Source organism: Egretta garzetta, unplaced genomic scaffold (genome assembly GCF_000687185.1).
Source record: "Egretta garzetta isolate BGI_Z169 unplaced genomic scaffold, ASM68718v1 scaffold287, whole genome shotgun sequence".
In the NCBI taxonomy this organism is placed as follows: domain Eukaryota; kingdom Metazoa; phylum Chordata; class Aves; order Pelecaniformes; family Ardeidae; genus Egretta; species Egretta garzetta.
The window spans coordinates 8,417,173-8,439,235 of NW_009260435.1; the positions used below are offsets into that span (position 1 = coordinate 8,417,173).

The window sequence follows — 22,063 nt, forward strand, 5'->3', positions numbered from 1 at the left end:
CAAAATAAATCCTACAGAGTAGGTTGGTAAGAAACTATTTTGTGAAGTATTTCATGAAAGCATGAAAATCACTCTTCAGTTATGCTATTTTTGATTGTAGCTCCTGATTTCCCCCTCCCCACTCCCAAAAGGAATAAGCAAAGTTATACAAAAGGATGTTTACAAAGTGCACCCTCACTAGATTGTTGTCTAGCGAGCAACAGCTTTAAAATCATGCAAAGTAGTTTGATAAAGCAGTAACTCAGAAAACACTCAGACTGTCTACAGGGTCAACGAACTTATACAAAAACTGGCAGCGTAAGTAGGCTGACAAGTTCTGGTCTTTTGAAAATACTGAAAAACTTGTTCTTCTAAGTACATGAGTAGTTAAAAGCTCTGAAATAAATCTCTGTTGATGCTTTAAGTTCTCACATACTGAAATTTCAATAGCATTTATATATTCCTTTAATTTTTGCTTTTTAGCATAGAGCAAAGTTTTACTAATTAGCAAGCACTCCACCAGTGGCTCCTTTTTGTCTCATTTCCCCTTTCTGGAGCTGAGTGAAAGCAGCTGAGGCATGCTGGGGAGTTCAGGGAAAGGAATGTTGATTTGTCTGTTCTTTTTCATCCAACCGCCTACGCAGAGCTGCACAATAAGAGAGGACTGCAGCGGACCCACACTGTACCTGAAGATTCCACTACCTCATCTGCCACAGTTTGCTCTACCTTCCCAACACAGGAAGCATTATTTACTTAGAAGTACATGCATGCACACACACAAGCAACCAACCAAACACAACCCACAGATCTACATACATAAATATACACATAAATACATATATATGTATTTAACTTAACAGGTTCAAAATTAAGTTCAACTGTTCAACTGATGCAGTCATATCTAGAGATCTGCTCCAGCCTGCCTTTTGCTGTATGTATCTTAGGATACTGTTCCAGCCACTAAAATTAAACTAAACTGGTATTCTCTCTCCTTTTTCACTATGTATTTCAGTAAGTTAGCAAGATGCTAAGTGAATATATGTAAAAGGTAGAGAAGTATACAGGGCAAGTTGCAAGTATTATCTTTATTAACCTAATTTAAAATCTTGGAAATAAATTTGGTATAAAAGTAAAACCTGCCTAAAGTTTCAGCTGCCCGAGTGACCAGCACTTAATCAGCAGATCTCTAATGACCTTGGCAACATTACAAGCGTTACACCTTCACATGAACGAACTGTTCCCAAACAAATTCTCTAATATGTTAAGTACAAAATTCCTTTATTTCACCTGGAAGGGTATGTCTTAAAAAATACCAACAATAAATATATATACTCATACTTTTTTAAGATGGTAGGAAAACTCTCTTAGTATATACGGGGCACTTTACTGTACCATAGTTGGGGAGTGGGATTTTTCTTATATATCTTCTGGGGACAGTAGGAGAAATTTTCTTCATAATGCACATTTCACTGTATACTAACTGTTTCAACATCTTTTTAACGTGACTCAGGTAAGACTGAGAAGAAACACAGGAGTATCTCTCCTACCAGTTTACCTTACACAATTGCACTATACACATAAGGCATGGAAGATCACCTTCAGGATATCATTCAGGATGACATTAGAAAAAGCAATACAAAAGCATCTTGAATTTGATAGTGAAATTTAAACAAAGTCAAACCACACAAATACAATTTAGATGTTGAGTAGAAAATGTACACACAGCATCACTTCTCCAAAAGAATCAAATTACACAGCTGGGTTATATAGGTAAAAAGCCTATATTTATCTATCCCCAGTGTAATGAGAATTGCATGTAGAGCTCTTCACTGGCATAAATAAAGCTTCAGAATTGTAACAGCTTTTGGCAATACATGCCCATACCCTCTATCATATTGCCACAGAAAGTTTATCAAAAAACTCTACACCTCTTCCCTTCTCCTATTCTCCACCGTTAGTCTTATCTGGCACCTACCTCCCCTCCAGGTCTTCTCTTGGGAAGACAGGTGAACATGACAGAAAAGAGCCTAGGTATCATTAGAAAGGATATGCAAAGGAAACATGCACTGAAATGTAGTTCTGACAGACCTTGTAGCAACACCATTAGGGGAGAACCCAGTGGAGAGAAATCCCTATGCATATATTGAACAGTTACACACAAGGTTCAGGCCAGCAGCTATCAAATCATACATGGACATTGCTGAAACAGAAAGAGATTGTTGCGTCCTTTGACTATGGAACCTTACCACACAGGCAGCATACTCAACCAGCCCCAAGCAACTAGAAGGCAATATTACTCACGTAGAGACCACACATTAAATTTACCACTCTCTCATTGAGATGGCCCACTATATTCTGCATAAAATTCCCTTAATAAAACATGCCAGTAGAAGATATGAAAACCACTGCACTGAAATTAGAGAGAAATTACTATGTACGTTGATAAATTCTGAATGCCAGTTATTGCATTTCATAGGCTAAAACTGAAAGTGGCAACAGCATAGACAGTTTAAACTGTACAACAGATGGTATTTGCTAACAGCCAGCGGTAATCCTATTCTCTTCGGTTCTGTCTACATGAGCAAGAAGGCACAGCTTTCATTTAAAATTTAGTGACTGGCTCGCACATTCAAAAAAGGAGTTGAAAGCTGTTTGCAAAAGCATCGAATTAGAGTGGGTTAGATTGATGAGGATGAAAGCAGAAGGGTAACTGAACTATAGGGCTAGTAAGTACAAATGAGGAAAAAAGCCAGACGGGGAGAACTCACACGTACAGACTGTGCTGTGGATCCATATCCTTCAGTCCACACATGACTTATTTGAAATGGCGCTGTACGCAAGCAGTGTGAATTAACAAAAGGTCCTTAAGGGTTAATGACACTACATCAATTAATTACTCCTGTTGGTACCCATTCATAAATCCTTTACATTGCTACATTTAATATTTGGGGATGCTGGTAAAGTTTTAACAATCATTTTAACTAAGTTTATATAAACTTAACCCATGGTAACAGAACTGGGTAAAGATCACAAAGTAATGATTTAAGCTGAATATGAAACATTAACAAATATGTTAATATAACATGATCTTTAGTTCACAGAATCGTGGATCAGCCTCTTCAGGAAGTTGAAATAAGATTATGTACGTAAACATATACAGAGCACATAACAGATAAAACTGGTTAAACAAGATTCTTGAAGACAAAAGCTGGAATGAAATACTGTATATTCAGACATATTTGCTATACAAAAAAACCCCAAACCAAACAACAAAAAATCCCCAACCACCAAAAAAACAGGGGGGTGAGAATGTATCCATCATTGAAGTGGGCTCTTTGGATCTTAAAATTAACATATCTCAATTCCAAGACTGCAGTTTCTTCACTATGATATATAAAACATGCCTGCTTATTACTTTTTACTCCCACTTGCTAGTTGTGGCAGTATACTTTAGTAAACCAACTTTTTACTGTATTATATTATGGAATTATATTTATGTATAAAAACCCTATAGCCTGCATTTGCTTTGTCTTTCCTTCCAATCTGCCTATCTTCACTCTGTCTTCCAGGGCATTCAAGTACCTTCTATTCCTCACATTTAGCCTGTTTCACATTCAGATTTCCATCTCTTCAATCTCTGAAGGAATCATATCTTCCTCTTAATAGCCACATCTTTGCAGACTTCTTAAACACACTCATGCCTTCTTCTCATTTATTATTTTTGAATATATTAAATATTTTATTATGCTTTCTCAAATTGTATCATGTTTAGACTCATGATTTAAGACTGAGCAAGCTTTATCGGCAGACTTAAGCTACAGAGATTAGGTAAAAGAAGCTGTAAGTGGGTTGCAAATTTCTGAAGAGCTGAAAAAAAGAAAAAGAAGCCTGTCTAGAAGAAAGAAAACATAGGTGTAATGATGAGGTCCCACAAAACAAAGTCCTCTGTGATTGCTTGAAGATAAGCTTCTGCATTCTGACACTGTCATTGTGCCACACTGCAGATGTAGTAGCTTTAATTATTAGCTCAGCAGTGGACTCAAACCGCCATGAATAAAACAAGTTATCAGATCCTAAAAGAAAGGTCCGCTGCAAAAAATCAGTTTCTGACCACAAAAAAAAGACCATACATGGAGGAAAATAATCTATGGTGGTCTATTACCACTGAAATTTTTTAGTAGTTCTTATACATTTTAATTCTGAAGCTTAAAGGATTGTCAATCAGCTTGAGAACAAGTCAAGAGTTTACAGTGAAAAAGGCTGTTGCTGCAGAAATAAAGGAGTGCTGCAGAAGCAAGCAAGGCAGTAAGAGAAAGGGTAGTTTCACAGTTAAGGTACCCAAATACAGCCCTACAGAACCTGGACTCTATTCATGCCTCTGCCAAAGAGCTCCTGAGGCAAGTCACTCAACGAAAGCTTTCTAGAGGGAATCAATAACTGCATGCTCCTTAATTTCCGTGGTGCTTGATTTGAGACACTAGGGTTAACATTATGTTACTACCTCTTACTTTTCTATACTTAATACGTGGAATAACATTACTCATGAGTTTGCAGCTATGCTGAGAAAAGGAATTAAAAGTTTGTGAAATAATCAATACAATCCTTTCTTCAGAAGTTTTCAATAGTATGTACTGAGTGCAGGAACAGACCAAAGTCTGAAAAACATTGATAAAAGAAATATTCTAACTTTGTGTTTTAAGTGATTACAAAGCTACTTGTAACTCATAATGGATGAGAAGAAAGTGAAAGAATGCATGCACATATATATGTGTACTATTTGATTTGGTATGTATACCTGATTTATAAAGTTTTATCAAGCACAGACCTGCTTATCTGAGCCCACATACTCACAGCTGCTGGAGTTCATACACATGTGGCATTTAGTTTTCAGCTTTGGGCCTACGGAAGCTGCTCTCCATAACGGAACTTCAGCAGTGAAATTCAGTTCCCTCAGTTCTCATCCTGCTCCTTGCAGGTGTTTTGCCTAACAAGAAATGTATCTAATAAAGTTTGGGTTTGTGTCCTTGTATATAGCTGTGTATGTGTCCAGAAATGTTTTAAAATATATTAAAATTGGTCAAGACCAAATTTAAATAAAGCAATAAATACTGTTCCAATGTCTTTGTTGCAAAAATATCGGTAAAGCAAATCTATTTATACACTTACATTTATATACTCTCAACTTTGGTGCAAGCAGTGAACAGAGTTAAAGAATTGGAGATGAAGCTCGGCACAAGAGGCATCAAAATCCTTCCCACCACCCATTATTGTGTAAACCCAAAGAAAACGGACAGAACACCCAAGAATCCTCAAGATGCAAATGAAATATTCCATTTCAACCTGAATACAGCAAAAAACCTCTTGGATAGGAATGCAGAAAATGTTCTGTGGCTCCACACCTTTTTTTTACCACACCCTCAACACTGGCAAAGACATGAGAGTGGTTGCATAACTGATCATTAAAAATGGTTTTGGCTGACTTCAGTGTTTCAGCTGGTGAAATTCCCCTTTGGCAGCGACCGCACAGTACAGGGCCTTTAGAGTCCTTTTACAAAATACAGGAAGAGCTAAAGTGAGGGGACGCTAAGCATCTCATTGACAGCTTATTAGGAATGTTAAATTTTGGCAAGATTCAACATTTATTAGGCACAACTCAGCCAATTTTTCTAGAAACCTTTACATTTCCTTTCAGAATCAAGTCCAACTGAGTAAAACTGTATTCAGCCTATTAACTATTTGTTCTTCAATTGCCACACTTGAAGTACAAATCTAAAGAATAAATCTCCATTCAAAATGAGCTAGGGCACAAACAGAAGGTTTGATAAATGGAAGTAAGAGACTTTCAAATATTCTTTACATATTCATACTTGTGGAATCAAAGTAAATGACACAATAAGCTTCCAAAACCTTCTGGAAAAAAAAGGGAATGGTGTGGCTGCTCACTTAATTCTGTTCCTGGTGTGGAACACTTAAGGTATCAGGGAAGACACTGTCTGCTGAAACCAACTCTGAAGTCTCGTGGGACACCTTTTTAGGTTGATGCTGGGCTAGTTTAACTTCTTGAACTACATGTAAGAAGTTTCACATGGCTTCAGGGATTCAGATCTATCCAGCTCCCTCAGATGATCCTGAGAGGGGGGAGCAGTGACGGAGATATCAAATCCCTTTGTGTGGTCTTTTCCTCTCCTTTTTGTATATAAACAAATCAAGTTTAAATAAAACAACTAGCTACTGATTTCCCTAGGTAACATGCAGGTGATTTGCAAAGAAAGAAAAAACCAAAACTAACTTACACCTAAGGAAAAAAGACAAACATACTGAGTCTCAACATAGGGGACAGCCCTTTAATTGTAGTTCTTAGCTCTTCAGTACAGAGAGCTTCTGAAATCAGTATTATTCAGGTATAGTCATCTGGTTTTTAAAGCTCATGAATGCAAATAACAGGTCTTTCTTTCTGTTTGCAGCTCTGTAGTTCTGGTATTTTTCCCCACTGTGTACCTTTAGGCAATTCTTCTAAGCTCAGAACTATTTCTTAAAGCAGGAAGCCCTGGGATGAATAACACAGTAACATTGGAGAGCATGGATAATAAAACCTCATACCTCTAAAAAAGGGAAGTGAAAACTCCTTAAAAGCAAAATGGAGTGTTAGGCTACCCCCACCCCACCAACCCAAAAAAACAAAGAACCCCAAGCTTCTGGAAAAGAGACTAAATGGCCTGAACAGCTTTACTTACTGCTTCTCTACCTTACACTGATTATATTAATTCTTCTCATCATCTCAAAATGAGACCTAGCCTGCTTTAACACATGGCTGCACCTTCGGAAGTTAACTATTATTAGTTACCTATTAAAAGGGTCAGAGTGTTTTTATCTTTTAGTGAGGTATGCTGAAACTAACCTGAATCATCAGCTGTACTTCAAGAGATTATTCAGTAAGCGAGTGCACAAATTTACAAGCAAGTCAGACTGGCTTTCCTTCCATTTCAGCTAGAACCACTCTATTAATTGGTTAAAAATTGTTCACCTGTGACAGCTTAGAAACTAGACCTTTTTTCTTGCAAGGCCGTTTTCACTGATCTAAATGGTATCATATCTGTAATATTATTTCCAAAACTATTTAGGTTTTAATTTATGAGATGTAATGGAAGATTTAAATGCTTACATTTTAAAATTGAGAATGCACACCCCTCTTTCTTTTTCTTACACGGAGTATATTAAACAAAAATTCTCAATATAGGCATGACCTAATATTTACAGTTATAAAATCCAGAGCCAGGAAAGTATTAACGTCTCAACCAGTAGCTATAGCAATGTCATATTATCCTCCTATCTACGTATCATGACAGACTGGCTTGTACTAACAGTTTTTTCAAGGTCAGAAGTTGTTGCAAAGACTAGAGTAAAATATTAACTAGTTCTGTGTTCAATTGTACCCTACTGAATGGACTTACACAGTCAAACACTTCAAACACATACACAAACATACACTTTCACAAGACAAACCATGTGAACATACATATACTATCTTCTGCTGATAAGGATTAGGGATTCTCTTGATGGTACTAAAGAAGTATCTGCACAGGCTCTTGCCAACTTTCAGAAACAAAAAACCCCACAAACAACCAAGCCCCTCTTCCCAGTCCAGACTAACTGAAATAGTCCTGGCTGAATAAGGTTCACAATCCAACTCAAATAAGAGGCTCAAAAAAGAGGCTTTTTTTACTGTACATATAGTATAAAAACCACTCAGTTGTCGTTTCATGGGACCGTCTGCGTCCGAAGACATGTCCCCACTAAATAAATGGCAGAGTAAATTGCATGGAAATGAAAGACCAGAGGAGATGGAACTTACAAAGCCTTCTTTAGCATGAAAGACAAAGTTACCATGTTGCATCTTCAGTGCACTTTAGAGGCACATTTATTATTCTTGTTGACAACACAGCTAATATTCCATAAGTTGTTTGCTATTTCATTTAATGGGTGCCTAAAACCAAGCATGATGCTATTACCAAACAACTATCTTTCCATGCACAGAACAGACACTTACAGCAAAACAAATCAAATCTGCCTCCCAGATTTTCCATATACAGTTCTAAAATATGTTTCCAATAATGATGCCTGTTTAAGGAGTGCCTGCAGCCTTCCTTCCACCATCACGCTTCTGTCTGTGCACCCTCCCTCTCTTTCCCAGACTCCATTCTGTGTTTGTAGGACCACAAGAGAAATCAATCAAAAACATACCAGGCTTTTAGAGGGCTGGTAAAGGAGGGCAGAAAATGAGGGAGGGGGAGAGGGGGCAGGCCGTGAAAGAGGAAACATTGGCTTGGACCAGTCACTCCACTATTCTTTGACTGTGTATACAATTTAGATCAGTTACCAGCTGGCTTCTACCACTGAAATAAAAATAAGTGTTATTTCAACATGGCAAAGGATGCCCCAAGCAAGAAAGAAAAAACCCTACCAGTGGCATTTGAAATCCTGGTTCATCTTATCTAAATCTTTTCCAATTGCTGTGTATCTTGTTTGAAGTGAAGGGACTAGACTCAGACACAACATTCAGGATGCAGGTTCAGATGAGTTATGGATGCATGTATACAAAGGCATAATGATGTTCTTCTGCCCAAGTAATTCCTATCATATAATTTGTTTCTTCCACTGCTATCAAGATGATGTTCTTATAGTGCTATTTATTATAATGCCAAGATTTCACATTAGAGTGGCACAAGTTTGGCGTTTGTACAGCATTATTCCAAAATAGGTTCTCAGAGTATATTAAATTTAGTTATGTGTCATTTTACATTTAAACTATATATGCCAAGCCATTTCTACAAGGCAGGCATACATGGTGTATATATATATCAGTATAATTTACAATGTTTAAGCTAGTTTTTTTTAAGCTTCTGCTGCTCTATGTGGGAGACTTTTATTAGCTTTGAAGAAGAAACATATTATCAGGTTACGTAGAAAAAGATACAATATTTACTTTCATTTCAAAGTTCTTTACAGCTCTGCACTAGATTCACCTAGATTCACAATCATTTCATACAGATGGGGAAAAATAAAAACAAAACCAAAGCTTCTTCTCATCTACAATGCTCAAACCCTTGTATTATTTTCGTATTTTAAAGGAGTACACTTTTAGTTCATAACGTGCAGAAAGTAACCACTGTCTTTTACTGTTCCTACCACTTGCTCTGGTAAAATTCCTTCTTCTCTTTAATTGTATCACATGTCTTAACACAAACATGTCAGTTAAAGATCAAATGACCACAAGCCTCATTGCATTTTTAAAATGAGTTGATAAATGAATCAGCTTCTAAACTCTGATTGTCTGTTTTATTTTGAGGACAAGATCAGATGTATGATGAACCCTGAATAAATCATTCAAGGTCAGGCTTAGATAAGCCTCTTCATAATGGGACGATTACAGCTTTTTGTGAACAACATGATTTGTGCAGACTGCTTCTCAAAACAGACATAAATTTGACAGTGCTGGGCAGTTTGCAACTGTACTCCCGAGCTGACACAATTTCAGCAGAAGTTGAACTGTGCTATGTGCAATATCTTACAATCATTTACCGACAGTATTACATTCCAAAAGCTATTTCCAAATTTTACTGAAACAGTGGCGTTTCATCTACAGTGGCAGAGCACTCATGGTTAAGTAGTATAATTCTGGCCTTTTGTGTTGGAGGGTCAGTGTCCTGGTTTCAGCTGGGATAGAGTTAATTTCCTTCCTAGTAGCTAGCATAGTGCTGTGTTTTGGATTTAGTACTACAAGAATGTTGATTACACATTGATGTTTTTAGTTGTTGCCAAGTAGTGCTCAGACTACTCAAGGACTTTTTGAGCTTCTCCTGCTCGGCCAGGTGCATAACAAGCTGGGAGTACAGCACAGCTAGGACAGCTAACCCAAGCTGACCAAAGAGCTATTCCATACCATATAACGTCATGCTCAGGGGGGTTAGTCGGTCGGTTGCGGGGAGAGTGATCACTGCTCAGGAACTGGTCAGGGGCTCGGGGACTGATTGTGGCTCGGGACGGGCTGGGCATCGGTCGGCGGGTGGTGAGCAATCACATTGTGCATCATTCGTTTTATATATTCTGTATATTCTGTTACCATTCTCATTATTATTAGTAGTATTATTTTCTCTTATTAAACTATCTTTATCTTAGTCCACAGCTCTAACCTTTTTTTTTTTCTTCCCAATTCTCTCCCCCATCCCACTGAGGGAGGAGGGAGTGAGCAAGCGGCTGCATGGTGCTTAGTTGCCAGCCGGGTTAAACCACGACAGTCCTTTTTTGACGCCCAACATGGGGCTTGAAGGGCTTGAGATAATGACAGAGTAACCAGAGAATATTAAGGAATTTATATCTGTTAACAGTTGTGGGTCGCGGTTTGATTCATCTGTTCTTGATCTTAGTTTATCCGATCTGCACCATGCTCCCTCCTTTGCTGTACATGTTAAAAGTTGGTGTTGGCTTTTGCAGCTTGCTGTGCTCTGCTGTGACTAATCATTATTGCTTGGGAGACTTGTTATTAAAACAATGACCTTGAGCCTTATCTGGTATTTGGGTTTCATATCGAAGTCATTACTGCACTTTGGGTACCACCTTGCGGAGAAAATTAGCAATTATACATCGGATTCTGAGGAGTTTGTTGTGGAGGAAATACAGAATGGCACTTTCTCTACCTTCTTTTATGATGTTTCCTCCTTCATTACAATAACTTTTCAGTATCTTGAACATCCTTGGATAGTTAAGATATATCTATTGATAATCTATTTGGATCATATAAATTTTTGTACTACATTAAAAGCAGGAAGGGATTCATTTTAATTTCTGCTCTAGCACTCACAGTGATGGAGAAATAAATTTTTAATTGGAAAGACATTAATTTTAAATTTTATTATTAAATTAAAGGTAATTATTACCACACAGAGGTATGTTATGGAAGAGTAAAACTTTTACTATTGTTGAATGGAAATAATCTGGTCCGTCCTAATAAACAAGCAACAAAGTTAAGAACAATCACAGCTGTCTCAAGACCACTGCAAGCAAAAGACATAGCAAAAATGAGTTAAAAAGGTAAACCATAGCAAAGAAAATTAATATCTTAATATCCGTGGCTTTATATAACAATTTCTATCTAAACAAAAAAAAACCCAAACCCGAAACCTCAACCTACCATCACATCAGTGAGCATGAGAACAGAATCACACATGACAAATAACCTCACTCTGTTCTCCTATCACATAACTTTGAGTATGTTTCTAACATGATTTCAAAACAGATCTATGTGGCATTCTAATCACACAGACTAAATGCGCTGTATATTACTTGCCAACTTACTTGACATCTCCAGCAGCTGAAAAATTCTGTTGATTTAACACTGGCACAAAAATTACTTCCTTTCTCCCTGCAAAACCTTCCTTTTGGCCTAATACATACGACAAAACACTTTTATTCAGTGTACCACTTCGGATGATATAGAAGCAACGTAAGAACTAACAACCTTGTACATATAAACTCCGATATACCCTGATCTATCAAACAGCAGTATCCATATTTTCTGTATGATAAACCACTGTTACAGCATTTACACACCTGTTTTCCTCACTACATACAACAGAATGGCCCTTTCCACTAACCTTTGGTGTAAATTTCTTGTATCCCACCATGCAATATAAATGTTTCCAGCTTGCAATAATATTAAAAAAAAAAAAATTATCAGGTCAAGCAGCTTCAATTGTATAAAACATGATTTTCACACACACTGTTGAGTATCCCTGATCTATTAGAAGACCAATAATTAACATCACGTGTAAGATCACAGCAGATCACTCATCTAACTCCCTGCAGATACTGGTTGTACTTTCCTGATAGATATCAAACTCAACAACTAATCTCAGCCAGCAGGCATAGAGATAATGCTGGGCTTCAAAGAAAATCATTAACGGTACTAATACCAGTGAGATTATTAAAAAACAAACAAAACAAAACATAAACCCACCCTCCAATTAAGCATGATAGAAGTTTTACTTAAAATAAAAAAAAAAAAATCACTTGAAATAAAACTGGAAGAGCAGAACCGGTAACCAGTGCTTAGAGCAACATGAATTCATTTAATTTCACTTTTGAATATCTTATTAAACTTAGTATTAGGTCGACTATGCCATGCAAGCAAATAAATGCTATTTGTAACTATCTCTAAGCTACAGCAACCCAGTCATAGAGCTATTTCCCAGACTGTGTTATTGTTATGCCAAACAGACTACTCTTTCATTTCTTGTCAGTTGTAATTACAGTTCCATAATTGAAATACAGTAAATTACCATGCAGTAACTTTGAAAGATGGTTCACTGAGGTTAAGCTGTCACTACAATTACTGTATAATAAAAAAATGATAATTTAAATGTTCTACTTCTCTCAAAGAAAAAAATTAATTCAGTTCAAGCAGCTCAGAGAAGTCAAATATCTTCATGATGATGTAAACAAAGAGAAACAACACATTTAAGCAAAGCCAAACAATCTCAAGTAGAAGTCCTAGACTGCATAAACAAACCAGTGTATATAAACTCTAACCACTGAAGAAAACGACACATTTAAAAACAACCCTGTAAAAGAATACTCCTTATCAGAATTCAGTCATACAGTATCTCTCCAGTGTTTTCCATATCTGTTCCTATTTTGCTCATAAAGCATATAAAGCTTTGGAAACTTCTTTCTAGTTTCAAGCTTAATTTTAATTCAGTTCTACATTATGTTTTTGGACATGATTTGTAGGATAACTGCAACTCACCCAACACCAATGAGGTGTGGGTAAACGATATAAATTAGCATGGACATTTCTAAGTATAAACTGGGCCTACAATTTTGACTTACATTGATCAAGCACCATTTGCCTTTAGAAATTTTCTCAAATATTTGACAGAAATAAAACAAGGGAAGGGCATATGGAAAAGACAAAAATAACTGTCATTGTAAAAATAATGCTCAAAATTTTATGAGAACTGTTCTCTTACAAAAAAAAAAAAATCTTTCAGTAAATTTCTAGCTGCTGTGCCTGCAAAGATAACTTCACAAAGGACATCTTTTGGAAAACAGTAAGAGATATGCACATGTGAAAACTGTTCCTATTCTCTTCCTCTTTCAGACACCTACTCCCTTCTGTTTCCCTTGTGCTGACACTCATTTGGCAATTTGACCAAGATAAACCCAATAAATGAAAAGGACACAAAACACAGAAACTCCCTAGTAGTAAGTAGTTCAAGGGACAAGGTGGGACAATGTAACCAGGGAACAGGACATGAGACTGAAGGAGCTGAAGGTACGAACAGTGGGCTGCAAAGAACTGCAGAGAACTACCAGAAGCTCCAAATCTGTAATTTCAACAGCACCAGTGGCAAAGTTCACGGGCACTCTTCAGGGCATCCTCAAGGTTTCAGCGATTCCATTTAACCCAAGACAAGCAAGTTGTCCTCTGTATTATACTCCCATCTATTCTCTCCCCAAGTTTGCAATGAAGCAAAGTTAGTAAATAACCGCCTGAAGAAAGAGCCGTAACTTCAGCTGTGACAAACAATCAAAACATTATATAAGTGCATGAAATAAAATCTATTATCAACAGCTAAGAATCTCCTAGCCCAAACCTTTACCTATTTATTTCACTAAGAAAATATTAGTAACTGAAAGCATCTAGTATGGGACATCTGAGAGAAGTATAATTTTCCCGACAGAGATTAACTGTAATCACTTATTTCACCTCTGTTGCTCTCTCCAGGCTCTGTTGTAGATCAAACAATTCTTTATCATGTTGCTCTTTAAGTTTATCCATCTCCATGTCATGACTAGATACTTCTTCTTTTAGTGCTCCTTTTAAAGCTGTAAGCTCTCTCTCTCTTTTTCTTAAAATCTCTTCTTGTTGATCTTTTGCTATTAATACTTCTTGCAGATCCTGCTTCATTTGCATCAGCTCCTAAAATTAAACACAATTGCATGACAAACAGCTTCAGTGGGTGTTCTGTTTGTGTTTCAGAGAAGAAAAGCATCTAAGTATAGGTTTCCCAAGGCCAACTTTGCTTTGTATGACTGATGTATTTTTTGCGGCTTTTATAGTAAGCTAAAAATTTACTAAATCCTAAGATTATTAGAAGTGTAACATATAGCTCATATTATATATAATGGGTCAACACATCTGATGGTGCAAAACTATGAAATTATTTTGATGCTGTCTGTAAATAAAGCAGGAGTCAAACTAAGGTTGAAATTTAACAAATCCCTCAGTCCAACCTTCTATAGCAAACAGGTAGGTCAGAACAAAGAAAAACTTTTGTTTCCCACACTGCAAGAGAAGCAAACCCAATGATAATTCCTTGTTTTCTTTTCTGCTGGAAAGAATAAAGAAAGTTGCTTCTGCAAGTGCTGAAGACAAAACACGTGCTTCCCAACTGAATTCATGCCTTTACACCCTTCCTCCTCCCACCTCCTAGAAGTCATTTCCCCTCTCCAAATTGCTGGGAAGGAAATGGGTACTCAGTGAATCTGAAAAATACACACACACATTCATGTATAGAAACACAGAATAAACTAACAGCAACAATCAAAAATGCACAGCTTCAAGAATTATTTAATTCAGTATTCCTCAAGCTGTGAATAATGGCACTTTCACAAAGAATGTAAACTCCCCCTGCACTGAAGCAGGATCAGTACATCTAAACCATTCCTGACACACATCATCTATTCTGTATTTAAAAGCCCACAGTGAAAGGGATTCTGCTACCATCCCAGATAGCCATGTTCTACTGTTTAAGTATCCATATTGACAGAAAATGTTTTCGAACACTTACTTTAAATCTCTGCAGCTAAGTCTCTTATTTCTTACTCTATCCCCACACAACACAGAAAAATTGATTGCTATTGCCTTTATAGCAACATTATATAAGATGCACTTTTGACTCTTCCCTCGCTCCTCCATTCAAAGTCCTTCTTCATAGGTAATGTTTTTCAGTACTATCACCATCATTCCAGATATTCCCCTACTTATGCACAACTTTAAATCTTGGGCACTGCAGTTTAATACAGCAATTTAAGGGAGTAATCAAATCTCACTGACACAAAACAAGGTAGTTATTCTACTCTCTTGCATACAAACATCTTTAATATTCCCAAGATCTACTGTCTATGCTTTTGCTCCCTATTTTGCATTTTAACATTTAGCTTCCATTTCTTAAGCTAGTTCTTTGCATTACTATTAAGAAGTTAATTGCTTTGGTACTACAAAGTATTAAGATAATTCTGAATTTTAATCTTCCTCTTGAACCATGATGCACTGATACTCTTACACACCCTTATCAACAAATTTAATAAGCAGCATTCTCCATTTCATCATCAGTATATTACTATAACCAGGGCTACAGCCAATTCCTCTTTCATCCCAAGGTAATAGAAAACCCATAATTCTTTTGTTCCTCTTCAGACTCTATCCCTTCTCTTCTCTCCTTGTCTTGTCAACAGAGTCAACAATTTAGAGACTGCTTTGGTGAGTTCTTTTAATTTTCTTAGTTGAATCCTTGCTAGTACGTACACTTTCTTTAAACTGATCTTCCCTGTTCTGACCCAAAATCCTATCTAATTGTTAAAACTGACAGAGATTACTAACTGGTAATAGTGGATAAGTCAGCCATCCCTCAACCATTATGTTATTTGTTCTCCTATTCCATAAAACAATACTTATACTTTGTATTCCATTTAGTGTTAATGTACTTACTACAACAAGCTTTCTTAAGTCACCTAATAATGGTATATTGTCTGGACTGATAGAATGGGAAAAGCTAAGGCATGTATTTCTTCTACCTGTATCTTGGTTCCCACTTTTTATTCAAACCTTTTGATTTTTTTCATCCTTCTTCTGGTACCTTATAACTAACCTCAATCAGAACCTCTTTCTCCCCTTCATCGATATGTTTTGCACTATCCAGTTCATCATGCATCTCAGAGAGCTGGTCCTGAAGATCTCTGATCTCAGTCTGGTGTTGCTCCTGCTCCATCTTCACTTGAAAAAGCCTTATCAGGAAAAATCAGTCAGGATTTTTTAATTTGTAGAAATAGTAATTTGTTCTTCAAGTACTAAAAAGATACAAATATCTATTCGCATGTTCCCCACAGGGGAATGGGATATAATGAGGCAGAAAAATGAAATGTCAGAGGGGTAAAAATGAGAGCTCTTTAAGGTAGATATTTAAGTGGAAAGTTGCATTTTATTTTAAACCTGGTACTATATTCTTGACTAAAGCACTCAAGTGTTTCCATATTTTAAAGGCTCGAACTACACATTATGACCACAAAATTTTAAATGCAATTTGCACTAAGAGGAATTGTAAGTTCAGAAGTCTTTCTTTTCCTTCCAGATATTCTAAAAACATGCCCTTTTTTAACAGTAGAAACATTTCCTACAATAAGAAATGTCACTATCTGATTCCATTAACATTCTGAAGACACAGATACTTTTAATCTAAAAGGTTAAGGAAAGGTACAAATTTCAATGAATAACTTTTCCAGAATTAACTCACTCCTCTAGGTTTTGCCTGAGTTCCTTCTCACTTTCTTCCAGCTGCTTTTTTAAGGCTTCTTTTTCACATATACTTTCATCAAGTTGCAACTGAAGATCTTTCAGGCTTGCTCGTGTAGCATCTCTCTCTTCTTTGGAATTTTGCTGATTCTGCATTTTGTACACCAAAAGGGAAGCAAGATAATAAACTAAGCATAAATAAATTAAAGGCTCTTTTTTATTAGATGAAAGAAGCCATTTCTAAACTTTGATATTTTTCACATTTAGAAGTGCTTATTAATTTATGCATATTAAAAGCTTAGAATGTTTATTAAAATACACAAAGCACTGTTTTTTGATTTTTATTAGAAATGTGAGAAGTGAAGTCTATTCAGTACTATCTAATCAGTTTCAAGTATACCAATTCTTATTACAGACTCAAAATGCAAACCAAAAGAAGCCAAACTGTCCTTCTCACGTCTTCAGAGCACGGCTGTACTTAATTACTTTGAATTCAGTGCTGCAAAAATAATGCTGTAATTAATAAACAGCAGCTAATGAGTAATACAGTTTGTCTCTCACTCCACGTCTGTCTCACTGCAGTCAACAGATCAACATTTACCTCTATAGATACCTAAGACATTTTACATGCATGTGCCTAACATTTTTATTCACTGCTCCGAACTCCTCAAATACTAAGAAAGAAATTTCTTTAAAAAGGGTAACTATGCTACGAGCAACTACACTTAAAATGAAAAGTCTTCTGTGGAAGCACAGGTCTATCTGGATTAAGAAGAATATGAAGCAAAAAAAATTCAGCTGGTTGATCAGTTGTCACTTACTTCAGAAAGTATATTTGAAATAGTCAAATGCTTTATAACAACAAAGTGTCATACCTTAATTTCTAGATCCAGTTTTTTCTCTAGTTCTTCCACTTTCCTTTCAAGTTCTGCTTTTTGTTCCACCAATGCTTTTACTTCAGCTGAAGAATCTGAAACCTACAATTAAATAGAGATGTTTATTCCCACAAAGCCAAGATGTTCTTTGACGATTGGTTTTTAAAATCTGAAGTAAAGCCACAAGGAAGGCTAATAAAGTGTAGTATCAACTGCCTGAGCTCACCAACAACTTTTCATATTAGTCAAGCCAAGCTAATATTTTCAAAGGAACCATGATTTGATTTTCATAAGACTTCTTGGTAATTGCTCAAGGAATGTTGCCAATAATACAGGAAATATACAAACCCAAAGAAAAATTCTAATTAGGCAACATACGAATTAAATCATGACTACTTGGGGCCAAATTTGACTGAGATATCACCAGTTACACAAACCGGACATCAAAAGGATTCATGCTCATGTCAGGACATATTTTCAAACACTGTTTTTTGGTAATTTCTTAAGATGTGTTTTATATTTTCATTTGGACTAATTATAGCCTGGGATAAAATAATCTTCAAAAGTAAGCATTTATCCTTCTTGTGCCACCACTGCAACAACGGCGCATTTCTTCACTTTGCTTTAGAACTGAAAAAACAGTGCATCACATAGCAGGAAACAAAAAACTTTTCTGTAGGCTGACTGAAAAATGCTATTATTGTAATATGGCTTTTAAACAATATCCTAGATTACTGCTTTTCTAAATTACAAATTAAAAGACTCTCTCCACTTATATATCACTATAATGACAAGATGCGCCATCATTATTTTTTAAAGCTATGTATATGTTAGCTTTTTTCGATCCAACAACCTTTTGACGTCCATATTAAGTTTGCATCTCTCTCCTCCTTAAACATAGAAGCAAAATGTAGAAGTTCTCATGGTAGACTCCTTTACGTTCTTTTTTCATTGTTAACAAAAAGATTTCCCATAAGTCACCTCAGTGAATAATTAAGCTGTATTATTGAGGGACTATAAGAATAGTCTAATTGAAGTCAGCGAGGGGATTCAAATTTTTAAAGCCCTGTTTGAGCACTGTATCCCTATGAAACAAGCCAAAGCAACTTAAAAAAATTGTTTACCTGTGTCTTTCCAGCAGCTCTTGACTTTAAAGTTTGAATTTTCTCAAAAACTAAGTTGACTTTCCTCTTTGTTGCATCGTCATTATCAGCACTTCTAAAACACAGACAGTACAATTAAGCAATGATAAGTTCAAATGTACTATTTTGTTAACATCAAAACAAATTCAGTGTCCAAACTGTTGAAAATAACCACCATAAAAAAAAAATCTAATACGAACCAGTCAGAAATTATTTTAACTATGATTTCATTAAAGTCTTTGAAGAGAGGCTGTTAAAAAATTATATTCCAAATGTTTTCTAAAACTAACCAACTAAATAGCTGAACTCCTTAATTGCAACTCTCTTCTACAAAACTATAGCTGTGGAAAGACAGGTATTCACCGTGCATATTATTCAAACATACTGAAATTAGAATTAATATTAGGTTTTTCAAGTCCTGACTACTGCACCATAAAATAACAGCTCCCAGAACCTGTTACATCAGGAATGCAAAGAAATTTAAGTGCATCGTGTATTTTAATTAATTTCTCCTTCCTTCATCTTTCAATAAGTTATCATTAGAAATACCAAGTAAGATAGTTACAGATGGAATAAATTAAGGATTAAATGCACAGCAACAAGACAGCTTCTGTCAAACTGTAAGAGACAGCACTTTGTTGTTGTTGTTGTTTAAAAAAATCCACAAGCTTAAACTCCTATGAGGTATGATTTGAATTCTTCATGAACCTCCATATCACATGAAGTTTAACTCCAGAAGTATTTAAAAGACAAAACATATTCTGATTCACAAATGTCGAGTATATTTAATCAAATCCTGTACAGTATCTTATGCAAGTCCTGATTGCCTGGGTATTTTGAGACCCTATAATTCCTTGAAAAACACAGCTAAGATACAGAATTAGTAAACAGACATTTCATTTAGTTATAGCTTTGATTGTACAGTTTCGTATTTTAAATGTAACAGAAAATAAACACTGAGCAAATACAACCTCTCCAAAAGTTAACTTTGTTTACTAACCCTTCCTTAAGGTAATTGTAAAGTATCTGTTTAGCAGTCTCTTCATTCGTTTGCTGTGCAAGATCTTGCTGCCCTTTTAAGAGATCAGGAGTTGCCTAAAAGGACAAGATAAAGCATCAAAAAATATAATCCTATGAGGGTTGTAAATGCAACCCGTACAACTGAAGTTCTCCATTCTATTCTATTAAGAAAACATTTATGTACTGTGGACCTGAAGTTCACAAAGACCCACTGGAGTTTTGGCTTAATGCAGGAAGAAAGCGTACTCCACACCAAAAGAAAGAAAACATAATTTTGCATGGCGTTACATACATTTCAGCATTCTACTTTTGTGCATTTATGCTTCAGAATCATCATAATATCATTTATAAAAACCTTCTTTGGCCCCACCATCTTCCTTCATCCATACAAGAATAAGCTGTTTTACAAACCACATTTTCTACATCTGCAACTACAGGAATAATTTTTGTATTTACATTTCTCCAGAACAACTCAGCTATCACATTTGGAAGTATTATGTGATAGGAGTTTGTTCTAATGAAGAGCAGAAAAATATGCATTTAGAAACGTGACAGTTTTAGTATGTTAGAGTGCAAAATTACCTGTATATTAGGGATGGATGAAAATGTCTTTACAGAAATCTTCTTGGCTCCTGAATCAGGTGGAACTGTGATTCGGTTTGGCAACAACAAAGTAGAAGTTACTGTCCTAACTTCCTCTCCCTTATTCTGTCCTGGGAGCGTAGACGACCTAAACATCAAGCTCTCAGTATCAGCTCCGTTTTGTTTATGGTATTGCAAAGAGTTGAAATTGCTGTTCTCAGTGTCTTTATCAGGCATTTGCAGTTTTCCAACACTTCGAGCAGAAATTTTCATCTCTTTGGAAGGTGACTTTTGATCTCTGGATAACTGCTTGTGAAGGCAAACTTTAGATGGTCTCAGCAAGTGCTCAGTTGACTTACCCAAGCTTTTACTGAATTCACCTAAGTAATCTGAATTTACATCAAGCCCTACTGACAAGGCACTATCAACACTTCTTGATCTTTTACGATCATCTGGATGAATCCTATTCCTTTTTCCTGACCTACCTCTTCTGTGAGGATCAACTTTCTTATCAAACTTTTCAATTAACTGATCTACTCCTGGCAGTGAACCAGTGTCAATATCACGGCCAGTTCCAGGCAAAAACGGGATATATCTTCTGTTTTCATGCCGATTAACATTGTCTGCATAGATGGCATACTCTTGGTCATCAAGTAAAAATCTGTATAAGGAATTTGCAGAAGTGGGAGTAGCTGATGAGGATGATGATCTTCGTGAGTCATCGAGTACTGGCCCAGCTGAATCTTGTCTGCGGAAGGGAAGAACATCTGGTCTAGGTTTTCTTGTCTCTGGATAAGCAGTGGGACTAATACATGGGGATCCTCCTGCAGATGAAAATGATTCTGAAACACATACTTCATTTGGGCTGATTGTGCTACTGGGACAATCCAACACTGATCCTACTGATCTGTTCAAATGTATCTTTTTTGAATTTGGTTTGGTTGGCTCTGCAAGATACGTATTTGTTTTCTGCAGGGATACTACTTTAGATGAGGAAATACAAGGCTTTGCTTCGGTTTTATCTTCATCTGCAAAAGATTTAGATTTACCACACACAGAAGATTGGTAATTATCCAAGTTCAAGTTATTTTTTTCAGGATCATAAGGCTGTAAAAGCTCAGGATGTCTTTGAAAGTTCAACAAATTGGAGCATTTCATTGTTCCTTCTTTAAAATCTGATATTCCATTTTCCTTTTCATCCAGATTGGTTATCTTTAGGCTTTTAGGCACACAGGGTTGCATGTGCTGTGTTCCAGGAAACTTTGTGTGTTCACTGTTTTTGTCATCCAACTTAAAAGCAGTATTGGAGTCTGGGGCTGGCTTGCTTACAGTCTGAGAAATGGCCTGCTGTTCTTTTCCAGAAGGAGGGGGATTTTCTGACAAACTGCCTTCTGTATTGTTTAGTACTATGTAAGGATGTCCATCAATCCCTTGGACTCTAATACTGACACCATAAGACCCCGTCCTAGAATTTTGTGCATTTCTAGTTTTCTGAGTCTCCTCACTTGAAGGTTCAAGATTGACTTCATAGTCCTGCTGCGTGTGCTTAAACCCAGCAAAATACGGCTCCATGATGATCACAGGATTATAGCTGAATAGAAGAAAAATTACAAAAATGTCATTGTTTTAAATACTTTACATTATTTCATTAATTACTTTATCCCACCACTGAGTGTAACTACGAAGACAGTAATATGCAGAGAAATCAATATACAAGCTATACAAAGCCCAAAGCAAATCTATTGCGATACAAATACAAATGTCTAACTGACTGATTCTGGATCAATGTAACATTTACAGTCATAAAATAATGTTAAGAAATAACAACAGTTATTATTACCTAAGCAGGGTTTGTGCTAGTTGCTTTGGAATCAAATTACTTCAAATATAAGCAA

At 36.2% G+C, this 22,063-nt stretch overlaps 1 protein-coding gene across 1 annotated transcript in view; it reads right to left on the minus strand.

Moving 5' to 3' along the window:
- The window catches only part of CGNL1 (cingulin like 1), a 45,704-nt gene extending 23,964 nt beyond the window's left edge, over positions 1–21,740 (minus strand). Inside the window, exons 1-7 of the mRNA XM_035899482.1 lie at positions 20,169–21,740; positions 19,567–19,661; positions 18,549–18,642; positions 17,425–17,526; positions 16,551–16,699; positions 15,909–16,044; positions 13,745–13,957 (exon numbers count right to left, since the gene is read on the minus strand). Of these exons, the coding sequence (XP_035755375.1) occupies positions 13,745–13,957; positions 15,909–16,044; positions 16,551–16,699; positions 17,425–17,526; positions 18,549–18,642; positions 19,567–19,661; positions 20,169–21,740 (2,361 nt within the window). The remainder of the gene's footprint in view (positions 1–13,744; positions 13,958–15,908; positions 16,045–16,550; positions 16,700–17,424; positions 17,527–18,548; positions 18,643–19,566; positions 19,662–20,168) is intronic.
- Positions 21,741–22,063: the final 323 nt, after the last annotated feature.